The 26,508-nt window shown below is 36.8% G+C and overlaps 1 protein-coding gene across 5 annotated transcripts in view; it reads right to left on the bottom strand.

Annotated features, from left to right (window-relative positions):
• Positions 1-26,508, bottom strand: part of Miga (mitoguardin) — a 563,944-nt gene that overhangs the window by 511,530 nt on the left and 25,906 nt on the right. For 4 of the 5 annotated variants that reach the window (XM_083139480.1, XM_083139484.1, XM_083139469.1 and 1 more), the window contains one exon: positions 22,300-22,470. The exons of the other annotated variant lie outside the window; for it this stretch is intronic. In XM_083139480.1, the coding sequence (XP_082995606.1) occupies positions 22,300-22,470 (171 nt within the window). The remainder of the gene's footprint in view (positions 1-22,299; positions 22,471-26,508) is intronic. 5 annotated transcript variants of the gene reach the window in all.

The raw sequence follows: 26,508 nt of genomic DNA, 5'->3' as shown, positions 1-26,508 counted from the left end.
ACCCTGCCACACCACCAGACAACAGAAACCAAAACAACTGCCAGCAGAAAGCACAGCAGCAGATGACACAAGCCAAGAAACACACACCAGCGCCACCAGATGGGAGAAAATAAAACTACCGCTGCCCAGGAACAAACAAAGGAGTTTTGCACTACCATCTCCATCCCCAATGCCATGCTCTTAGTGAATGAAGAAACACGATACTTCACATTTGTAACAATTACTTTTAGCTTCTAATTTACTGCTAATATTATTTCTATTGTCATGATTTTGTTTTTAATGTATAGAGTATTTGTTTAATTTCTTTGTAATCTTTAATTTTATTTTACTTTAATCTGTACATTTTGGGGTTATGACAGACCAGCTGAACCCCCACACAGCAATAAAGTCAATTCAATCAGCCAAAGACTTTAACTGTTTGTTCATCTACCCATACTTGTTCCAACATAGTATATTTCAAATCAGCATGTGACCCTTTTCATTAATTTCTTGAAATGGTGAGGAATTCAACCAAACTTAGTTAACAAACTAGGGCTCAAAGGTTGGTATGGTCTCCGGGAGTGTTCAGATGCTGATATGGGCATTCTGTAAATACTGAGGAACGCCATTTGGTATAACATCTGTCAATACTACCAACAAATCCCACCTCCACATCCTCGAAGGCTGTTTAGCCGCGTGACCCCTGGGCAATGCAACGAAAGCTGTAGCAGACGGATGAGGGTGATATCAGCTAAGGGAGTAAACCCCAACAGAAAATCCTGGTCATTCATAGAAATGGGGGTTGAGCACTAGGCCAACACCCTGGTCTCATAAAAATAACCTCTCACTAAGAATGCCGGATGGATTAATGGAAAAATGACCTAGGCGTACGAAAAGGAACAAGAAAGATACAATCTGTGTAGGAACATGGAACATTATGACTAGGTTAAAACCTGAAAAAATGCAAGAAATAGCTGATCAAGTCCTAGCAACAAAGTTTCACATAGTTGCATTACAAGAAGTAAGATGGAAAGGGCAAGGAGAAATAAAAAAAATAAAAAATACTCTGTGTATTACAGTTGTAAACGAACTACAGGACAACATGCAACAGGATTCACAGTAAAGAAAGAAATAGTAAAGCATGTATTAGGATTTGAACCGTATAGTGAGATAATCTCCAAACTTCGAGTGAAAGGAAGGTTTTGTAATGTAACTTTTATAAATGTATATGCTCCGACAGAAGAGAAAGAAGATGACATTAAAGAAAGGTTTTATGAAGAACTGCAAAGAGGGCATAACAAAACTCCAAAACATGACCTGATAGTCGTGTTTAAATGCAAAGATAGGAAAAGAGGATGCATTTAATGAAGTATCAGGTAAACATACATTACATGAGACATCCAACAACAATGGAGAATTAGTATGTAACCATGCTATTGCAAACAATATGGCTATAATGAGTACAGAATTCCAACATAAAAAGATATATAAAGGAACCTGGGTGTTCCCAGATGGAAGAATTATCAACCAAATAGATCACGTTTTAGTAAATGAAACAAAAAAAGAAACTATACAGGATGTAAAAACAATGAGAGGCCTGAACTTAGATTCAGACCAGTTTTTGATCAAGGTAGTAATCAAACAAAAATTAATACCTGTACGAAAAAGGAATCCAAGGCAACAGATAAAATGGAATAGAAGCAATATGCAAAGTAAAATAATTCTGAAACAATACAGAAAACAACTGAGTCAAAATATGGAAAATATTATTGACACCCAAGATATAAATTGCAACGTTCTCCAGTTGGACACCAGTCGTTCCAAAGTTAGTCCGCTGCTACTTTAGTCGGGAACATGAGAACACTATACTGCAAATCATCAGGGCTTGCTGGGTAGAAAAGAAACAACATTTTTTTTTCAACGTTAAAATGCAGTTTTTATAATCGCTTATATTTCCTAATCACTTACCAATAAAACACTAGAACATTCAATACTAACGTTGGTCAATTCACTCACATATAACGAAAGTCAAATTATATAATTAATTGTTTACTTTCAACTTATTGGCAAGAAGAAAACTCGAAAACCCAAAATCTATACTTCCATTCTCTCAGTTTCCAAATTCTTATTGATTCTTCACCTTCACCTGTTTTTCAAACTCAGTCTGTCGTCAGGTGCGGAACATTTAGGTGGGTTCACTTCCTCGGCTGAGATTAGAAAGTGACGTCAACACGAACAGATTTTGACGTATTTATAAACATATATAAAAGTTCCAACTACAACTGTATCAGTCTAACTATAATTATCTGTGACAACTTGAACATTATTTGAAGTAAAAAACATTTTAAAAATCTTAACTTCTTACATATATAAAATCTTAAACTCTCAGGTTCGTTACAATTGCCCCTCGTCCACGGAAAATTTTTGAAAAAATTATAATTTACAAGTTCTGAAAAAATTTTGAGTATAGCATGAAACTTTAAATATAGAAATTATCTTGACACTAAGTCAACTTCACCAACCAATGCTTGTCTGTGTTCTTGAAAACAATTAAAGATCCTAAGATTGTCAAAATTTACTCGATCGATCGGGTTCTTGGACTTGGGATGTAACAGTAGGGTAGTATTGCTTCGAATATCTGTTGCAATGTAGGGACCAATATATACCTCAAACAACTTAGCGATGGTTTTATTTTTCCTAGAACTTAGTTTGTGATTTCTTATGAGCACCAAATCTCCTTCCTTTAGCTGAAGACTTTGAATTTTCTCCTATCACTTTTCGAGCGTTCCCTTTTCTTCGCCATAAACATCTTTCTATCCCAGTTAGTTAAATGAGGATCATCGTCGTTATCAGGCCAATAAAAGTGGTCCAATATTTCATTGGGCACAGGGCGATTGAAAAATAGTTCTGAAGGAGCATACCCAGTAGTGTCCGAAACAGAATTGTTCAGTAACCAGGCAATTTCTGATAAATATTTCGACCAACTTTGATGTTTGTGATGACAAAATAACCTGAGCAGTCGAACAATCTCCTGATTCATACGTTCTATAGTATTACTACTAGGGTGATAGGCTGTAGTGAATAAATACTTAACACCCTTTTTGTCCAAATATTCTTTCCACAGTGCAGAAGTGAATTGTGTACCTCGATCCGATAAGATTGCCTTAACTTTAGGAAAATGGGTGAAATACCCTTTCTCCATCACAGTGATTATTTCTCTGGCGGTGCCACGCCTCAATGGGTAAACAGAGACAAACTTTGTTCCTAAATCTACCAAGGATAGAATGTATTGGAATCCTTGGGACATGGGCAATTTACCGATCAGGTCTATTGATAGTAGTTCGTGAGGACTCTTTTGATTAATATGTAACTTGTCTTTGATGATTCCTAACTTGTCCATTTTAGTCTTGGCACATACGAGGCAATCCCTTGTGTGCTTAACAACATCCTGTTTCATCTTTGGCCAAAAGTATCTACTTTTTATTCTCTTTAGGGTTTTTGCTACCCCGAAATGTCCTAGTTCGTCATGATTTTCCTGAAGCACTTTTTCTTTGAACTTTATAGGGACACACAATTTCCAAGTAAATTCTTCACCGGGGGTTTTTCGGAATAAGAGACTTCCATAAACCTGATACACGTTTTTCACCTTAGTTTCAGTCGGAGAGTCTTCAGTTTCTGGCTGATTCAAAAGCTTTATTATGCTCTGGCAGAAAACATCATCTTCTTGTGCTTCAGCCCAATTTGTTATATCCTCCATTCCTCCTCTTTCTTGCCATATATAATTTACATGGAAATAGTTAGCTTCTTCCTTCCCTTTGCCTTCATCGATGGGATAGCGACTCAGAATATCCGGTACCACGTTATCCGTTCCTTGGATGTATTTAATTTCAAAAGAGTAAGACTGCAATTTTAGAGACCATCTTGTAAGCCTGCAATTCCAATTTTTAGAATTTTGAAGCCACATTAATCCACGATGATCTGTATATATTTTAAAATGCCTTCCTCTCAAATATATTTCAAATTTGTTGATACCAAAAAGAATAGCCAAACATTCCAATTCGTGAATCGAATAGTGTCTCTCATTTTCTTTTAATTTTCTGCTAGCGTACTGCACGACAGTTTTCTCGTCGCCTTGTTCTTGAAATAAGATGCAACCTAGACCTTTGGTAGAGGCGTCACATTGAATACAAAATTCTCTGTTTAGATCAGGCTGAGCTAGGGCTGGAGTATTTGTCAATTCAATTTTCAGCTAGTCAAAAACAGTTTCTTGATCCTGGCCCCAGTTCCATTTAGCAGACTTTGAGAGCAATCTTAATAAAGGCTCTGTTTTGATGGAAAAGTCTTTTATAAACTTCCGCCTCCAATTTGCTAAACCTAAAAATTTTCGAACATCCTTCTTACACTTAGGTTGTGGGAATTTTAAAATTGCTTCATTCTTTTTTGGATCAACTCTAACATGGTCTCCAGAAATCAAGTGTCCTAGATACACTAGTTCTCCCTTAACAAAATTACACTTCCTAAGTTTCACTTTAAGACCTACATCTTTCAGTCTTTGAAGTACTTCTTGTATGTGCTGAATGTGAGTGTTAAAATCCGCATCGAAAATCAACAGGTCGTCGATATAAACTGTTAAGAAATGTTCTATTTCTGGCCCAAACACTCGATGCATTACATATACAAAAGTGGACACAGCATTTGACAAACCAAAAGGCATTTTCAAAAATTCATACTGTCTGCCTTTATATGAGAACGATGTGTATTTGCGGCAGTCTGGTTTTAAAGGAATCTGTAAATAACCAGAGGCAAGATCCAGACTTGTAAAGTACCGCGATCCTTTAAACTTCTGAAGAGACTCGTCAATTGGCGGAACCGAACTTTTAGGTATTAACATGATGGAGTTTAGCAGTCTGAAATCTATGCATGGTCTGACACTCCCATCTGGCTTGTCTACAACCAATAGAGGATTTAAGTAAGGATATACTGACGCTTGAATGATATTCCAGGCCTTCCGTAAGTCTAGTTCCTTTTCCAGAGCAGCCCTTTTTGAAAGTGGCACGGGGTATGGTGGGCGATGGACTGGTTCAGTCCTTGTTAAGAGTATTTCACACTCAGAGCTCTCCATTGTTCCGGGCTTCTCAGAGAATACCTTTAAATAACGAGTCAGCACGTTTAATAGCTCCTGCTTCTGGGAATCATTTAAAATATTAATAGTTTCAACCTTCTCTCTGAGGTTCGCGGTTTTATACATCCACTTCTCATCCTCATCCTGGAACTTTTGGATGTACCGCACTATTTCTATATCTACAGGATTCCCTTCTTCTTGTACAGGAGTTCTACCGAAAAACAAAGTAACTGAATTCCTCCTGAAACTTATTTCTGCTTCGTGCTGTCTTAGAAAAGGCATACCTAGAAGAAGATCCGTACGAAAACCTTTTAAGATGAATACTTCTGTGCTAAAATTCATGCCACCAATTTCCAGTTCTACCCGTCTACTTCCGAACACTCTCTTCTTATGACTTCCGGAAAAATCTACCAGTCTTATGTTAGAAACTTTTTGCATTTGAATGCCTGGAATCAGATTAATTAACTGGGTCCAGATCTCGTAACTTAATATTGAACATTCACTTCCAGTATCAATAATGCAAGTCACCGGGATATCCATTAATTTTGCAGGAACTGCAGGAGATTTGTACTTAGTTTTTGATGTTCGAGCTGATTTTAATTGGCTTTGTAAATTAATTTCTTCCATTTCTGTTAACTGAAAATTTACATGTAATTCTTGTATGGGACGCTCCTCAGAGGCTCCTTGCCTAAATGGAAGCGAAACACCTAGACAAGGTCCTAGTTTGTTTGACATGATTGGGATCGCTGGTTTTGCAGAAACTCTCTAGCAGTCTCCACTGCTTCTTCCTGCTCTGAGGCAACGCCATGTCTTGGTGAGAAGGAACCACAATTGTCACCTCTACGTGGTGGAGAGTACCTTTTTGGCGAAGTAGGATTACGTCGTTCTTGGTAACGCCATCTGTCTGGAGAACTTTGCCTTTGTTCTGGACGAGGCCTGTAGGAGTTTCTCTGTCTTTCATTCTGATCTCGGTTGAAGCCTCTCCTGCTTAATCCTCTGTTGAATCTTCGAGGTCGTGAGAAATTTCCTCCTCGACTCTCTGAATCCATCTGGATATTCCGGATCTTAAAACTTTTATTGCCTGCAGCATCTTTATTCTTGTAGTCTTCTTTATTCTTCCAGGAATCAGGGTCATCATAAATATCGAAGTCCTTTAAGAAGTGTGTCAATTCATCCACACTTCGTGGAGCATGCGCCAGACAAAGATTCCGAATGCGATACGGCAACTGTCCAATGATCAAATTAAGTACTTCACTCTCATTAAAATTGTCAGCCAGGTTTCTATACGCTGCGTAGACACTCCAGGCAAAACTTTCTAAGTTGTCGTGGACCAGGCGAGAATACCTTCGGTTCCTCACAGCCGCTAGTTGTCTTTGTTTTGCCTTTTCTGATGCAAATTCATCTTTAAAGCGTGCGCAGAAATCAGCATAATTCACAAAGTTGTCCATATTACCAGCTAACCAATGCTCAGCCTTGCCGGTGAAAACCCGAGGTAATAATTCCAATCTATAGTGCTCAGGCACTTGCATTAAGTCAAAACTGACATTTAATTCACGCAGATATCTTTCGGCAGATTGAGCTTCGATATCGCCTTTAAACTTCGGAATGTTCGCGATATCAGCCATTCTGGGCATCTTAAACTCTCTTCCGCGTCGAGGAGAAAAACCGTCATTACTATCCTTTTCTCTAGGCCTCTTGCATCTATCAGAAGTTGTGGTATTACCGGGGAAGAATGGGTTTGGAAGTACAACAGGAGGTTCATAGGCAGTAGCTTCTGGGTTCAGTCCTCGGATTGGATCAGGCATTATATCGGAAGAGGTTTCTGGTCGAATCTGTAAATTATGGATCTTTTCCTGCAGTTCACTGACCCTACTTATAATTGTACCTGTCTGTTCCTGAATTTATTGGCGAAGAGATACTTCCATCTTTTTAGCCTTCTTATAACCAACCAAAGGTTGGGTATACATCCCCAATACATACAGGCAACACTCCACTCCAACCAAAGTACAAGGCTAATTCACTCCATATAAAATTAACAGGAGTAGACATTCCCAGATGTATTAAGATTAGCAGGAATTAGGCCTAAGTAGTAAAAGTATGATAAAACATCAAAATATTAAGTAAAGAATAAGTCCCTGACCAAAATTCATTGGTTATCAAAATGACAACCTTTTGTGTGTAGGCATAATCCAATGAGCACATGTCGCTTTTCATGCAATTTTTTTATTAATAGATAGATTTTCGGGATAACATTTGTGCAAGCACAAATTAACTTGCCTTCCCTGAAAATAACCCAAAGTCACAATTATTAGCACAAATAAACCCCAAAAACATAAAAAAATCGATGTTTTTGACAAAAGACAATCGGTCTCACAGCACCAGTGCCATCTGGTGAGAGCCAGTGGAACTAGCCCCGACTAGACTGCCATCTAGTGGAGTTCTTAAGGTACTTGATGAAGACAAGTAACCCAAGGTGCTGTGGACCAATCAGATGGCTTCCTGGGTGTGGCTTCCAGACAATAGAACTGAGATAGTATTTACCAGGAGAGGACGCCATCTTGAACTTCACTTGTGGTTTAGATCTGAAGCAGTACACATCGCTCCAGCAGTTTGGGCCAGAGTAGGCCATTGGAGAAAGGAACAATGGAGTGGCCATTGTGTCCAATAGTGTGGAATACCTACTAAGTGCACAGAACTAGTCCAATAGTGTACAAAATGGACAAATTGCAGGGTTAAAGTGGCCTATAGTGCATGGAACCAGAATCCATGAAAAATCGGAACAATTCCAAACCACATGGTGAGGACAAAGGGCCTTCAGAAAACCAAGGGGACTGGCATCCAAAAGCATCCACATTTAGTCAGCACATCCTTTGTCAAATATCTCCCTAGAACAGTGCATTTGCAAGTAAATAACCATCTGCCTTAAGACCCGGTCATATTTTAGTGTAAATTCTGAGAAACCTCCCCCCCCATTCATAGTTGGAGTGGTAAGTGAAGTGCACAAAGGCCCATGTGTGATGAAGTGGAAGCAGACTATGTAAGTACCATGCTCTTGTTACCTATTTGTTGGTTATATATGTAAAAACAGCCTTATAAGTTTGTTCAGTGCTTGTATATAATTAAATGTGAGAAATCCAAGATTATTAAATGTGTCTTTCCAACATCTTGGTTTATTAATTCATATTTGGGTGGATAAGTCCGGGAAGCGTGCTTCTCGCTCCGGATTAAATAGGCTGAAAGTCCCTATGATAAACCAGCAATCATTCCTCGGAATGGATGCTGGTCAACTGGGGACATCCTCCATGTATATGGTCACGGGAGGACAGCGTAGAGCTGCACGGGGATAAGTACGTCCAGGTTACATAGCCAGGTTGTAAATTCATTCAAGCCCAAAGTTGGTGAGTAGGTTAGGTTCACCTATCCTGTTAGCGGCAACGTAACCTGGAGGCACGGATCCCTGGACCAGCCGCGTAGACGACGACGTCTCTCGCCTTTCGTTTCTCGCGCGGATCGCATTCTCATGGAGAAAATTAACCTTTTCTCCAGCTTCCTTTATTTCAACTTTCTGTTCTTGCACTATATTTTCTATGAGTTCTGTTCGTTCACCAAAGGTTTTTAGTGCTACATTAATAGACTCTACAGAACTCTTTAATTCTTGAACTCTCTCTGGAGGGTCACATTCAGATTCCCTTCCAGACTGGACAATTTCAAGGCAGGTTTCCATATTCTTTTTCAATTGATCCTGTTCCTTCTCTATCCATCGAGCCGAACTGTTAAGAACTCTAGCTGCTCTTCCACAATTTCCTTTACCCTTTCGTCCACCTTTTCAGTGACTTTAATACTAAGCTTTTCTATCTCTCCTCTGATGCTCTCCACCTGTTCAAGTTTATGTTGAGAGAATAGAGCCTGTAACTCTGACCTTAGCTTTATATCTTCCTGTATCCTCCTTTCTTCCTGGTTTTCAATCAATGAACGAAAAATATCTAAGTCTTCTTTTCTCTTTCTCTCTTCCTCCTTTTTCTCTTTCCTTCTCTTTTCTTCTTCCTCTTCTTTTTTCTTCTTTCTCCTTTCCTCTTCCACCTCTTTCTCTTTCCTTCTCTTTTGTTCTTCCTCTTCCTTCTCTTTTCTTCTTCCTCTTTCCTTCTCTTTTCTTCTATAGACTCAACTATGAGTTTAAACTCCATTATCTCCTTCTTTCGAACTTTCTCCATTTGAGCCATCACTTTCTTACGCTGTTTCTCCTCCTCTATTCTTTCCTTCTGTCTACGCTCCTCATCCTTCTGTCTATGCTCCTCATCCTTCTGTCTACGGTCTTCATCCTCCTTTTCTTTCTGTTTTCGCTCTGCTTTATTTTTCATCAACCAATCAAGTAACCAGTGATCTGATGAGGGTTTGGTAGGAACGCTCGGTTCTGGTTCTGTTTCTGGTGCTGACAAGCATGATGTGCATCGCATCTCTTTATTTGATGCCAACGTTACTTCCTGCCCATCACAAATACTATGAAACCTCTGCAAACACTGGAAGAATTCCCTGTCATTGGTAAGATCGTCACAGCATCCAAACTTGGTTTCTGCATCCATTGTCGTTCTTCCTCTGCTTTGCAGATTCATTCCTGTCGCGTCTTTCTCCATTCTACAACACCGTCTATGGCTCTTACCAGTTAATACCTTCACTTCACTATCACACTTTTACCTTCGTGAATTCCAAGGACTTTCACTATCACCTTCGTGAATTCTATGCACGAACACTTTCAGTATGCACTAAATCAGGTATCACGTTTTAATTGCTAAAATAACTTTGCACTCAAGCCCCCACGATTGTACCAAAATAACTATGCACTCGGGCCCCACGTTGGTGTGCCAAAATAACTATGCAACGTTTTCCAGTTGGACACCAGTCGTTCCAAAGTTAGTCCGCTGCTACTTTAGTCGGGAACATGAGAACACTATACTGCAAATCATCAGGGCTTGCTGGGTAGAAAAGAAACAACATTTTTTTTTCAACGTTAAAATGCAGTTTTTATAATCGCTTATATTTCCTAATCACTTACCAATAAAACACTAGAACATTCAATACTAACGTTGGTCAATTCACTCACATATAACGAAAGTCAAATTATATAATTAATTGTTTACTTTCAACTTATTGGCAAGAAGAAAACTCGAAAACCCAAAATCTATACTTCCATTCTCTCAGTTTCCAAATTCTTATTGATTCTTCACCTTCACCTGTTTTTCAAACTCAGTCTGTCGTCAGGTGCGGAACATTTAGGTGGGTTCACTTCCTCGGCTGAGATTAGAAAGTGACGTCAACACGAACAGATTTTGACGTATTTATAAACATATATAAAAGTTCCAACTACAACTGTATCAGTCTAACTATAATTATCTGTGACAACTTGAACATTATTTGAAGTAACAAACATTTTAAAAATCTTAACTTCTTACATATATAAAATCTTAAACTCCCAGGTTCGTTACAAAATGATGATAGGGAAAAAATCAAAGAAACCATTCTCAAAACAGCAACTGATGTAATACAAACACAAGATCACAAACCAAGGAATGAATGATGGGATAATGAATATAAAATGGTAATGTGTCAGAAAAATGCTGCAAGACAAAGATGTCTACAAAGACAAACTAGGGTAAGCCGAGAAGATTATGAGAATAAAAGAAGAATTGCTAACAATGTATGCAAAAAGAAAAAAAAAGAATGGCCAAACTATAAAATTAAAGAGATTGAGGAATTGCATAGAAGAAATGACTACAGAAAATATTTTAAGGCTGTGAAATTGCACTGATGCAACTCCAGCATGTAAAGACGCATCGGGAGAACTAATATGTGAAAAGGAAAAAGTCCTACTCCGTTGGAAAGAGTATTTTCAGGATTTATTAAATTGTGAGAGCTTAGTGTCTGAAGATGAATTACAAGAAATATCAGAGGAAGACAATGAAATACCTGTTCCAACATATGATGAGGTAAATAAAATCATAAAATCCTTAAAAATGAAAAAGTCACCTGGTTCAGATAATATCCCAGCAGAACTAATAAGACATGGAGGATACATGCTAAGGAACAAAATTTACAAATTGATACTCAATATATGAGATAAAGAAGAAATGTCACAGGAATGGTTAAACAGTATCATCTGCCCCATTTTTAAAAAAGGAGAAGTTGTGTTGCAGTGTAGTAACTACAGACCAATTACGCTTCTAAATGTCACATACAAAATCCTTGCAATACTGATACAAAATAGGATCTCTGAAATTACAGAAAACACACTAGGTGAATACCAAATGAGATTTAGACCAAATAGATCCACAATTGACAATATATTTATATTGCGTCAAATATATGAAAAATGCCACGAGCATAATATCAAACTGCATAATATATTTATCAATTTTATGCAAGCGTTTGACTCAATAAATATAAATTTAATTACTACATGTTTAAAGAAATTTAATGTCTCAAACAAACTAATAAAATTAATAAATTTGACCTTGCAAATTAACACAGCAAGAGTAAAAATAACGATCTGCGTGATAAATTTGCGATTAATAGAGGAGTAAAACAAGGAGATCCATTATCAGCAATTTTATATAGCACAGTCAAGGAGGCAATAATTCAGAAGCTGGAAATTAGAGGCAACATTTCAACAAGATTAAGACAGATCTGTGCATACGCAGATAAAGCCCATAAAGAGCTGTAGCACCTTAGAAGAAGTAGTTGTTAAGTGGACATTTGTAATGAATATTAGTGAAAAAGTTTTTGAGATGTAAGCCAATATAAGAGATAACTTATACCAGATGCCATCATTTCACTAAGTAATGAAGTCCAGTTTTGGCATGTACTAACTGTTTTCTTCTAGCTTTCACCACATCATGTGGCTTCATCAGGAGATAAGGCAAGAAAGTCAAAGTTTAAAACATGGGAGGTAAGTTAGGTTAAAAAAGGTTAAAATGGTAATAGCCAATATAGTGCGTAGCCATTCCTTCCTACTCCATCTCTAGCTGGTAACTGACTAAGAGAACCAAAATAAAGATCCCTTTCAAGAAATTCTACCTGTCTTATCTAAGAATAAGACACAAATAATGGTTTAGTGGCTAAAGTAAGCCTTGGAAGTCCATTAATTGTTTGTTAATCCTATGTATATTGCTTACATGTATAACCAATGTAGCTCTTGAATCTTGAATATGGTAGAAAGAGGTATTCCTTGTTATGTCTTGGGATTTGTAAGTCTGTTCCAAAACTGAATTCACTATCAGAGAACCAATACCTTTCAGTGTCAAGCCCAGGTGGAGAATTTACTGCCTATTCTTTGATCATAGATTTGATTAAAATCAAAACACACTGAATACATGAAGGTAGGGGTGCCTTTTCCTTCCTCAAGATAACCTCAGTATACTACATAAAAGCAGCAAAGAAAAGCATACAAATTTACCCAGGAAAGTGGGGTGGGAAATGAGCATATCCTAATTGCATATGGATATACACTGAGTGTTCATTGATTTGGGACCACCTACTTTTGGCACAGCGGACGGCCTGGACACAACATGGCATGGTTCGAAGAGCTGGTTCCACAACATCCCACAGATGCTCTGTAGAATTTAGATTGGGGGAGTTAGGGGGCCAATTCATGTGCTGCATCTCTGTGGAATGTTCCTCCAGACAAGCATGTAGTCCCGCCTCGGTAGCACCGTGTATTGTCATCCTGGAAAATGCAGTCCCCGTGTGGGTAGAAGTGTTGCATTGTGGGGTGTAAGTGGTCTCCTAACACCTCCCGATACAACGGATGTCACACGGCAGTCCATACACACCAATGGTCTCAGCCCATGCCAACAGAAGCAACCACCCACCATACAGCCGCCCCCATCCACCTGTACAGGACTCACCATGCAGGAAGGGTCCATAGCCTCGTGCTGTTGGTGCCACACACGCACACACCCTTCACAGTGGTGTAGCAAGAACTGTGATTCATCGGACCAACACACCCTTTTTCAATTGTCCACGGTCCAATCAGTGTGCTCATGGGCCCAAGCAAGATGAAGTCGGAAGTGACTGATGCTTCGTGAGGAGAGGGTGACAAGTGGGTCGTCTGCTGTGGAATTTCATGCGTGCTAGTATGTGCCGCACAGTTGCATGGGATATGGGCGTTGTGCATCCACTGTTGTATTGGTCCTTTAATTCCCGGATGCTGATGGTGCATTCACCTTTCATGAGCTGTTTGACTCTATGCTCTCCCTGCGGTGTCAACTTCCACATGCCCTTGCAATTCTGCCTCTTGGTGGTTGTTGCCCCGTTTTCTTGCTACTCTCTGTACACTGGCGCTTCCGAGCAGTGTGACACACCTGATTCTCGGGCACCCACAATCATAAGGCCATTTGGAACAACGTTAAATCCTGACCACCTCCCATTTTAATGTGTGCTGTTCTACTAACATGTAGCGTTGTGTCTATACATTCACCACAATACTTCCAGTTGGGCTGGTCATGTGATCAGAGCAGCTGCTGGGTCATTCCTTGTTGTTTGGAGGGATGGTCACAATTCAGTAAGCACACAGTGTATTATGGATTGATGGATATACATATTCTGTTATGTATTTTGGTTTTGTAATATAATTCTTATGAAAGCTGACTTATTATCAGATGTCTCTCTCTGTGTGTGTATGCATGTTTTTTTTTACTTTTATATGTAGAGTTGTAAGTGGTTGGAAAAAAAAACAGCTATTTTTGGGGGAAAAATCTGAGTTTCTTTCCGTGGCTTTTTTTTCCCCAGTGTTCCAAATCAATGAAAATACATTACTTGGCTGCATTTATCTTATTTCACAGCTTTCATTTATCTCTCTACTGTAAAAAGATGCCCATATCTAAATTTAAAGTACAACTTTCAACATGGAATTCATAGCTAGACAAAGCAGTTCGCAAAACTGCAAAAATAACTGCTTTTTTAAATGGATAGTTTTCCCAAAAGTTATCTTCAAATTCCAATAAGTTTATAAAAACATGTACATAGTATACACACACACTCTCATAAATTGAGTAGTTTTGCATATATATATATAAGTAAATAGAATTTAATAGTATAATTTTCAATGTTTGACTTTATTGTTAAGTCCACTTTATGCACAGATAGGATCATCAGGACTGGACCTACAGTTTAAAGTGGGATCCAAACCACTGAGCAATGTGCCTCCACCGGGTATCGAACCTCGGAATCCTTGATTACAAGGCCACGACGTTACCCCTATACCATGGGGGAGGTACTTTTCAATATTTGGATTTGCACATAAAGAAAAAGAAAAAATATTGCTACATCTTTTAACACACTTAATAAAATGTATCCTTGATGATGCAGTTTCTCTTGAACTATATCTATAAATGAAAATCTAGTATCAAACTCCTTTACATTTGTATTTCGTGTAAAATATTTGTATTCTGGCTTTCAAGTGTATCACATATAATTTGACTAATGGCAACTAAACTTGGTCATGGTACAAGATGTGGTGTATTTTAGCCACCTAGTGTAGTGGTTCTCAACCGTTGTGAGACCACATCATGGTAAATTCGCCCTGCTCAAAACATTCTAATTTCCATTTTTTTCTAACTTTATATATTAATATGCACCCTTGAAATTAAGTATAATAAATATTGGAATATGATATATATCTACGCTTGTTGACAAATATGAAATTTTATTTAAAATACTTGGCAACCATTTGATTTAATGAACTCTTGTGGCTTGGTATATTCATGCCAGGGCCCGGTTCTGGGCCACAGCCTGCCAGTTGAGAAACACTGCCCTAGTGCATTGCGACCCCGAAAATGAGGCACAAACTGAAATAGATTTGCCACAAATAGCATTTTTTTTAAAATCTGGCTTTCTGGCAGTAAAATTTTGTTTGTTTAAGCCCACTTTATCCTCATACATGTTAATTGGTGTTGGATCTACAGCTTAAAATGGGACTTCAACCACTGTGCTTTCATTGGGGATTGAACCTGGAACCCCTTGATTACAAGATGACAAACATTACTTTATGCCATCCGTAGACCTGTACCCAGGGGAGGGCCATGCCCCCCAATTTTTCGAGCTATAAAATATTTAAATGTGAACTTATAAAAAGTCACAAAAATAACCGACGAATTTTCAGTTTTTAAAAAATTCGATTTTGTCCTTGCATAAGTTAATATGTTTGTTGTGTTCGAGAAGCCTGCAATATTGGTAGTTTTAGTTTGTACAACCATTGATGCAAGGCAACCAGATGACCCCCAATGCAGTTGGGAAAGTCCATTCAGTTTAATCCCTGTCCTGGCTTTTTCGAAGCAGTCATGAATATATATTTTTTTTTTTTGGTAACTCACATTTAGGCATGTTCTTTATTATAATATTAATTGCTAATACGTATCATTTAATTTTTTTATATATATTATTTACTAAACATAGAATTATGAAGGCTATTCAATGGTAGTGGTATAAAAAAATGAGAGTGGTTAGCAAAGCATGCTATGACACCAGGGGTTCTGGGTTTGAATCCCAGCCTGCGTATGTTCCTTCATCAATTTCATCATATCGTCATGATTAGACTTGGCAGAAAAGTGACGTAAAATAACCTAATTTAATCAGAATTTGGATCTTCTTTGTTCCCCATTTGTGAATCTGTCCCTTCCCCCAAGGATGTATTTCGGGCAACTGGACTCCTCCAGTCTCCTTCCCCCCCCCCCTTACCTGAAACACTTGAAAAGTTTGAGAATGAAATAATGAAAGTATACTTGTTTAGTATTTGTTGTATAATTGAGGGTTATTTACTTCCGTCAAACTTATTGGAAGGCAAGAATTATATTGAGATCATATGGCTTTGAAGAGCAGTGTTTAAGAAGATTTATGCACGCTACCACTTATGCATAAAATATTAATCAGAAACTTTGCTTTTCTTCAACTGGACTGAAAATTGTTTTTTGTTATTCAATAAATATTCAATTCTATGTATTTTTGACAATAAATGTCGTAACTGTACTGTTGTTTTATACAAATTTTGGTTGTCTTAACTACACATAAGCTACATAATGAATATGTACTGTTATCTCTCTATTCCATGCCTTCTTTTCACCTATTAATGTAATAATACCAATACAGTATTAATTAATTTATGCATTATGAATAGACTATCAATTACATTAATATATTAAATTTATTTGTACAAAACATCCAATAAAAATGTGGCATTTTCCAACAACAGTACTACAATTTATAAGTAATTTCGGGCTCTAAATCATCCTTCTAGTAGCATACTGATCTTAAGTATTAAATGGGGCATATATGCTTGTAGTTCTGCATACGTATTGTGAATAGGAAAGTTTTTAATTGTCGTGAAACATCTAATAGTTTAATATTAGCATTTGCTTCATTTTTTGTAACATTACAAGAATGCAACTTGAGTATAACCAAATAATTTTGTTTCTGAAAGGTGAATGATATGATGACATAAACACATGAAACTTTGTATAAAGTTCATTTTATGCTCAGATAGGCTAATCGGGTCTGGGCCTACAGTTTTAAAATGGAATCCGAATCGCTAAGCAATATGTCTCCACTGTGGATCAAACCTGGTACCCCCTGATTATAAGACAGTGTTACCGCTATGCCGTTGGTAATACACAAACTCACATATGGCAAAAACAAATTAGTAACTAGCAAAAATGGCCAATGTATGTCTCTTGGATGTAAAATTATTTAATTCCAAAATATTACTTCATGAACCTTTAAAACTCAAAACTGACACTGCAAGTGTTAGCTGTAATTAGTAAAAAGCCAAAATTTCCAGTTCCTTTTTCCAAAAAAGCTGGCTTTTTATCGGAAAAAAACTGTCCATTAAAAAAAAGGTGGCTTTTTGCAACTCTACTTTTATAATAATACGAAAATGATATAAAAGACCTCACTGAAAGTATTTATGCTTTCTTGAGAAATTATGCATCACTATGATATTGTGGCCCAACACACTTCACAAACGGATTTGGAAAAGAGTACTTAGGAACATTATGTTTTAAGCTTATGAAAAAGTAAAAGCAATGGCAGTTAAAGGTTAATGAAGAAAATATTGTAACTAGGGTCATGCAAATTTAGTTTTTGATGAAAAAAACGAAATATCAAAACACACATTGTAGTGTTAATTTTTCATGTTTTTGAAAGGTGTGAGATGAATTTTGTTACCATGTTTTGTCACGAAATAATGCAAAATGAACTGCAAAATGTGAATTAAACTCTTAAACACGAAATCTAGGGTTTATTTACAGACGCAACAGCTTCTGTTATGCAATTCACGGAAAATTGATTAATTCCGCTGTTAATATTGGAGAAGCAAAAATGGGCTCCTTTACACAGAAATAAACTTAATACCCTGATAACTACATAAACATGCTATTAGAAGTGAAATGTTAATTTTGTGTAATAAGTGTAGTTTTTAAATCAAATTTAAGATGATATTCACAATTTTAAAACCAAAATGTCTTATTATGTACCACTTTTCATCCAATTTTTCACCGCAATAACATGGAAATTTTATTTTGTTTGTTTGAGTTGCTGTTTTAAGTCCACTTTATGCACAGTAAGGCTAATCGGTACTGGACCTACAGTTTAAAGTGGGATCCGAACAACTTGTGCCTCCACCGGGTATCGAACCCGGGACCCCTTGATTACATGGCAAAGTATGCACTGCGCCATGGGGGAGGTCTGGAAATTTTATTTTATTTACCGCTTTTGAACCCAAAATTGACCCTGTTATTGTACCGAAATTTTGCTTTTTATTTACCAAAATTATGTGCCTCTAATTATAACACACACAAGCACAACAATAAATTTAGTTAAAAAGTTGTAATACACATCAAGACTATCATCACTATTTCAACCCTTCCACTTCCACCAATCACAATTACCTATAAACCAATATCATTCAAAATTACACAATTTCTATTTCTACATAATGATACCTTCATACACAAATTCACAAAATTCAATGCATGTACAGTGGAACTTCGAATTTATGTTTTCCAGGGGACCAAGCTGAAAACAACTTAAAAATGTGGAAAATTGAAAAATTGAGGAAATTTTATAACATTTTGCTATATTGGGACCATCAGGATTGCATGCATAATGCAGGAAACTGTAAAATTAGGGAACGTAAAATCGGGGTTCCACTGTACTAGTTATATAATTGTCTTACCTTTGATACTTCCAGATCTTCATTCCTTGTAAATCACTTGTAATCTATCTAGATTTTTCTTTGTTAAAGTTTTGAGTTTATAATTTCATAGTTGTCCAGTTTCTTAGCTATGCACATGATTTATGAATGTCTTCATAGTATACCACATATTTTGTCTACAATGTGAATTTTAAATTTTTTGTCCACTAACTGTATGCACACGCTCCCATGATATTGACGTTTCATTTCTCGTCAATATTGTTCACAGTTAATAATTAAAAGAGGTGCTATGATGTTTGTGATCTTTATTGCTCTGTCCTGGTGTGAAATAGCCTGTCTGCCAAGTGAAATTAGCCTTAGGGTCATGTAAATCAATAACTGTTATTATTAAAAACCATTTACTCAAGTACGACATGCACAGATATTGAGCATTTATAATAAGACATCCAGTATCATAAACTGAAAAGGAATTCTTTGTTTATGATACGCAGTTGTCTCTGTTTAGAAAGTAGAAGTAATTTAAAAAATCAGCGAACACAAATAATATAATATACAATAAATTACAACAAAATCATGAAAATTTGCCAACACCTACTAAATTTACACTTGTTCATATCCATGCCATTTGAACTAACCATACATAATTCAAATAACATAAAAAATGTTCATACACACAGCAATTATTATAGTTGCTCTATTTGAATCATTTTTTTCTTTGTCATATTTTAGACAGCATTTATGTATCACTAGTTACATATTTTCACATACTTGAACTACTTATCATTTTTAGATACTTGGGGTCCAGAAAAATGATTAATTATGCATCAAGCTATTACAGTATTAATAAAAACATCAAACAAAATATTATATGGAAAATAAGAACTTCTGGCCAAGAATTCAAATCTGTCAACCTACTGTTATTATTTTTAAATCAATAATTCATATATACAACTACTAAGCGATCAACTACTAAGGTTTGATTCATGAAAGTAAAGAATATTACAGTACCATAAAATATTTACAAGAATGAAAAATCATGGAACCTTAGCAGAACATAAGAATAATCGTACACCTTTCATAATAAAAGAAACAATAAGTGATACAAACATTCATATTCAACATGCAGAAAGAGCTACAATCATGCTTGCAAAAGTATCTTTGTCTTTCATTAGTAAAGATTATAGAGTTTCATAAAATTATTGGATGTCTTCACTGTCCAAAGCAATCAGAAAAGTATCGATATTAAATAATTATAATGGATAATTGCAAATACACACATAAGTTACTATGTGTTCAGGTAGGATAATGAAGACTGGATCCACAGTTAAAGTGGGAACCAAACCACTGCACCAGGGCTCCTACTCATTTTGGCAAAACAAATTCTCTGACTTATCCAGGTTTTGCAGACAAATTTAAAATAAATTCCCCTTATTCTGTGGAATTTTAACGTTCTAATAACAATGTTTTAAGTGTTAATACTGCACTTGCTATTCAATATTCTTCAAAATAAATGAATGGAAATAAATTATATAGCATTTTTACTCCCGCCAAGGAGCTGCTTCAAGAAAAAAGTGACATTTGTTTTCATTCCCAAGTCATGGCAAGTACAAAAAACACTTGATTTTTCCAGGTATTGAATGTATTTTCAAAATTACCTCACTTTTCCAGATTTTTCAGATCAGTGGGAATCCTGTGTACTGTGCCTTCACCAGGAATTGAATGGTGTTCGCTACGATGCTGATCTGGGGAAGTTCATATATATCCTTGAAGAAGGGGTTCTTCAAATGTCAAATGTAGCCCCTGCCTCCCCATAAAAAAAAGTATATCTATTATGGAGACAAAAGGCCAACAAATGCTTAATAACAATGTTAAAATAACATCCCTTTTTTCACATCTACCACAGATGCCTAGAGGTCTCACAATATAATTTAAAAAATATATATATATATATCTGCCCTATACAGCTGTTGTTTTTGAACTAGTCACAAACATATCACGGTCCCGTGTATTAATACCCATCATATGACATGATGCCAATATAGCAAATATGGATATCTGGTTAACCTCATATCACATTAACATCCATACAGGACTCTTTAACACTTCAATACAAAAAATAAAAAAAAAATAAAAAAATAGAGCTGAGCCAATATCAGTGGTATCGTTATTAGGTGGAAGTTAATCACCAATACAGGCTAATATTTTTCTGGCATTTGGAAATCTTGCAAGTGTATAATTTTTATTTGTTTTGCAGAAACATTGTGAGGGGAAATACATTTTCTCTGTTGTAATTACATGAAAAAGAATTGGAAATCTATTGTGAATTATGTACAAATCTATTTCTGGCAGAACTATACAAAATAAGCAGTAAATATGGAAAATATTTTTAAAAGTTTGTATAACCACTGTTGTATATTACAAACTAGTACAAAAAATCTTAATTTCAATATTCATTTTGAAGAGTGAACCTTCAAACATAATGTCATAATAGTCATTCAATACTCAAATAATCAGAAAGAAACAAAAATAAAAATCCTATCTCCATCAATGTAACCAATTTGCTTCCTGATTTGTGGCACCATGATGTATGTTCCTGATGTACATAATTAAACTTATTTATATGTGAAAAGTTTACATCATTATTTCTCTTGTAGTGTACAGTTGTTACAAGCATAAAACACAGTTTTTGTTGTGACGTTTCAGGAGAACACACATTACCTTCATCACAGATTTACTTTTAGTTTGATTAAAGATACAGTTATAACAATGGTTAAAAAAATTAACAAAAATAAATCAGTTATACATTGGATCTTGTCAATGTTACACTGTTGTAACATAGCAACTTAACTGTGAAACAAGCAGTCTGTTTTAAATAAAAACTGCTTGTTTCAGCAGTCTGTTTTTATTTTAATTTTAGATTAAATAAAAACTGCTTGCTTCACAGTCAAGTTGCTATGTCACAACAATGTAACACTGACAAGATCTATTGTATAACTGATTATTTTTTGTTAAAAAAAATTTAACCATTGTTATAACTGTATCTTTAATCAAACTAAAAATAAATGTCTGATGAAGGGAGTGTATGTTCTCCTGAAATGTCACAACAAAAACTGTGTTTTTATGCTTGTAACAACCCTAGACTACAAGAGAAATAATTCTACAATGCAAGCAATATGTACGAGGTTTATTTTTTAATTAGGGGCCATTTTGCGCTCACGTTGGCAACACTGCTTGCTTGGCATTTTGTGCATGTGCGTTAGTTACAGACATGCTTTGCACATAACCAGACACCATTTGCACATTCTGAAATCCTTGGTGTGGTTGTGGTGGACAATGGAAGTGGTGCAGGTGATTGAAAATCCTGCCGAGTGTGAGATACGATCAGTGATCAGGTTTTTGACAGCAAAAAATGTGAAAGCGGCATTTAAAATTTGACAACTTTTTGACTATTTCTCTCTCGTTATTATTGCCAGTCCCTCTACACCCCCGAAACAAAACAACAATCCAAGGAATGGCACCACACATTATCCCCCACAAAGGTGAAGTTCAAGGAAGCGACCTCCACCGAGAAACTCATGCTCACCGTCTTCTGGGACAGGTTCGGGGTGCTTCTGCCGAATGGACAAACAGTTAATGCAACCATGTATTGCAACACTCTCAAAACAACAACACCGATGAAGCCAAACAGGCTGTGACGGATTGGCTGTCTGACCTGGCAGCAGATTTCTTTGATGAGGGTCTACAAAAGCTCATCTACCGCTACAAGGGTCTCAACAATTATGGGAACTACGTTGAGAAGTAGCTGAATGTACATATGAACAGCCACAGAGGTAATTAAATTTCTTCCTTTGCATGTTTTAGTTTTATTTCAAAATGGCCCCTAATTAAAAAATAAACCTCGTACATACAAGAAAGAAGAAAAAAAAGTGTACATCATTAGCAATTACAGCTACTGTCGCTTTTGTAGCTAAAACTATTGTTACGTAAATACTTATTCTACCTGGAACTTCTTTCATCAAACTGCATGAACCTTTCCCGGTGGCAGGATTTTGGGAAGTAGAAGGTTTAGGAGTATATTGGATAGGTGCAGGATAATCCTCTCCCTTGCCCACTTCACCAGAGATTTGGTTAGGATTAATAGGATGAAGGCATTTTGGGCAACTCTTGTACTCTGTACCAGAAGAAATAAAAAATCCTGTGAGGTTCTTTTATATTTTAGAGAACAAATTAGTAGAGGTATGCAAATTTCGCTTTTGACGAAAACACGAAATATGAAATAACATGCTATAATGTTCATTTTTCAAGTTTCTGAAAGGTGTGAGGTGCATTTTTCTTGCTAGTTTTGTCACGAAATAATGCGAAATGAACTGCAAAATGCGAAATATACTTTTAAACACGAAATTTACCGTTTATATACCGAAGTGACAATTTCTGAAGTCTGAAGTATCCTGTGAGTTATGCAATTCACGGAAAATTGATTAATTCTGCTGTAGATATTTGAGCAGCAAAAATGGTCCGCTTTACACAAGAATAAACTTAATACTCTGGTAACTACATAAATGTGCTATTAGAAGGGGTAAGTTTATTTTGTGTAATAAGTGCAGTTTTTAAATCAAATTTAGGATTATATTCACAATTTTAAAACCAAAATGTCATTTTATATAGCAGTTTTGACGTGATTATTCACCGCTATAACACCGAAATTTTATTTTATTTATTTTGAACCTGAAATCGACTCTGTTTTTGTACCGAAATTTTGCTTTTTTATTTACCAAAAATATGTGCCTCTACAAATTAGGTCTATAGTTCAAGGGTAGAAAATTACAAGGTGCCCGGTCACCATGGCACCTGAAAATTCTCACCTAGCGCCTGACATTTGAAATTCAGTGCTAACAAATTGTATATACAGGGTGGGCACAAAGTTGCTTTCCTCACTAAATGAAGAAATCAATGATTGGGGAAAGCAACTTTGTGCCCACCCTGTACATATTTTCTTAGTACTTTAAGTTCGCTTATGTAAATTTTCATTATCTTTTTTTTTTAAAAAAAAACCATGCACAGTATGTGTTTTTTAATGTTTGTGTGTTTTCAATATCACTAAATCAGAATAATAAACGTGTCATTATTATTATTTTTTTCACTGTTGCTAGTTGAATTTTAAAATCTGCGGAGATATGGTAGTCGGCCATAGTAATTCATGCTGTTATCAGTTGAGCCTTCTTTAGGAATGCCATTCTGGTGGCATTTATTAATTAATAAAATATGTTTTAAGATCTGATCACATCACCCCCACTCATGACCGGATCAAGAAAGTGTGGGGCATTACCCCCACACACCCTATATGCCTTCATGGCGTGGTGCTAAGCACAGGGGAGCACTTTACTTTTTTTCTTGTTTGTTTTAAGATCACATTTCAAAATGTGTAACTTTATCTGTTGGATTCACTTGGAACATATTTGGAAAAAAAAATTGGCTCCTGAGAAAAAGGGAATGGCACCTGAATTAGTTTTAGTTTGGTTTCTAAAAATATGGATATATAGACATGACAATCAACATTTTAAAACAAGTTAATGTTACTGAAATATCAATATGTCAAACATCAGTACTTTAATATTTTGGAATATTTATATTTCAGCACTTTGATATTTTGTACAGATGGGATAAATTAGTTGGTATTTTACCAATCCATATTTCGGCAAATAGCCTGTCATACTCCTTGATGCAACAGCCCTTTGAGAGCCAGGGCCGGTCAGGTGACTTTTCATTGGTTGATGTCTGGTCAGTGCACCATGTCCTATCAAGACAGGAGTCTGCTACAATCTATCTACATGTGTTGAGAGCATGGATGCAAGTGCAAATCACCCAAGTGGACAAGTCCATTGGCAAAGTAAGGGTGGAACAGACAAGGTGAACAGATTCCCTGAAAATCGCCTGCTACTGAAACATCATTGTGTTTCACCCATAGTAATGTTGCCAGCAAAATAAATTGTAAAAGTCATCACAAACACAACAAAGTGAGAGATTATGAACAAACCACCCAAACTCATACAAATGAAATACAAATTTCATTTTTCTACCTATTTACCCTTTTACATGAGCTAATCTTGTCTTCCACAGTTGGACAGTATCATTGCTTTCAAGTAGATCTGTAACTGTCCTACCGATGCTGGGTCAACACTGAAATTTTGGAACTCCACCAAGGGTCAACCCCAGGACTGCTTGCACTTCAGAAAAATAAACTGTACATTTAAAAAAATATTTTACAAACCCAGGCTACATGTCATACTTTTATATGTATAAAAACAAAAACAAAGTGGCTGTGCAATGACAGGCTATTTGACATCTTGCTTAGCCAAATGGTTAGAACTCTTTGTCTTTGGTGTTAATGGTCCAGCATTGAGCTCCAAAATTTTGTTGTCGACGTAGCCTCTTGAGGACAATTGCGGAGCTACTTGATGTAACAGTAATGGAGCCAGGTATTGAAAAGTTAAAAAACAACAGTGATGTGTTTGTGGGTGTAATATACACTAGCATGCAAGTCGTACACATACATACATCAAGCCTTAGTCAACCATAGATATCCATCCATCCTGGTCACCAAACATATACCCAGAGCTGCCTCGTACACCTCCACCAAGAAACCTGCCACCCAACCCCTTTGTACTTATCACCCAAAACCACCCTCACCTCAACAAAATCAGACACTACCCTACCTACCCCGCTTCCCCTCCTCCACAGTGATCCTGACAAGCCCAGAGTAATTTTGAAATGCCCCCCAACCCCCAAAACATCCTGTTCTGCCATGACCCTACAACCCCTCCCCCCACTTCCCACAAATGCAACCCCCCAGGTGCAAAACCTGCCCCATTATTGTCACTCCACATCCATACTGCCATTGGCAAATTCATCCCTACCCCAAAGGAACCTGACACATCTCTAACCTCATCTACATCCTCACCTGCAACATCTATGGTGGCTTCTACCTGGGAGAGAAAAACAACCACAGCCCTCAACCTCAGAATCAACAATCACTGCTCCCACCAAAAAACCTGGACTTTACTGTTGCCATGCACACCAACATCCACAATATCTCATTCAAGGACTGCTTCCAGATAGTGATCTTGCACCCCTTATCCCAATCCAACAGCTCAGTACTTAAAAGATAGCAAAGGGCCTACATATCAGCCATGAATGCAACAACACCTCATGGCCTGAACAAGGCCACACAGTTATGTTCCCCATCCCTCACCTCCATTACTGTCCACTGCCTCCACCCCCCATGCATTACACCCACAGTTTTCAACAAGCCTGGTGAGAGAACCATGTTTTTTTTTGTACAATTTATAACTTCCATCCAAACTTGGCATCATATTAATCATCTTTCTTACTGCACTTCACTTTCTCACTTACTTTCATTTTTAATTTTCAATATTTTCTAGCCCCTCCACCTCTCTCACGTTTTTAATTTATTTTCATATTAGACATATGGCAGATTAATCTGTGCTCTAACTGTATTTGCTGATGTATTAGTTTATCGGTAAAATTTACCAACTCTAATATTTCTATAAATAATAAAAATGCTACCACTTTGTTATTAGTTTTATCAATGTAAAGGTACATTTTTCACAAACTTGTTTTGCAAGTTAAATGTCTAAATATAGTTTCTCTTTCAAACCAAAACCCATTGCAGTTACCTGGTTACATACACAAATTAATGAGGTGAATGAAAATTAATAATTCAGGGTTTTCATAGGGCACATACAATTTTATATCGCATTGGTAGAACAGAATCCTGCTCCGTTGGCATGTGGTCTAAGGCATCATACTTTGGGCTCCGGCTACGAGACGCATGCAGGTTCGAGTCTCCTGGGGGTAGCCTAACAACTTTTCTCCTGACATATCGACCAGTGTATGGGACTGCTGGTCATGCACCATCATGAGGAAATTTGGGAGCTACGAATGAGTAGCGTAACCTGGTAACGAAAACCTACAACGACTGGGGGTTTGTCGTGCTGACCACACGTTACCCCATAACTGGTTGGAGGCTCTCCCACTACGGCACGTGGGAGTGAGGCCGGTAGTCAGTAGGTATCCCCTTGCCCTCACGGGCTGTTGCGCCACAGGTTATTTTATAATTTATGATAGAACATCAGAGATTGGTGTCAGTAAATTTTACATATCAGTATCATCCCTTTGTCATATATACTAT

Source organism: Lepisma saccharinum, chromosome 1 (genome assembly GCF_977018435.1).
Source record: "Lepisma saccharinum chromosome 1, izLepSacc3.1, whole genome shotgun sequence".
Taxonomy (NCBI): Eukaryota; Metazoa; Arthropoda; class Insecta; order Zygentoma; family Lepismatidae; genus Lepisma; species Lepisma saccharinum.
Note: the sequence above shows the minus strand (reverse complement) of the source record. Positions and strands in the feature narration are given on the sequence as shown.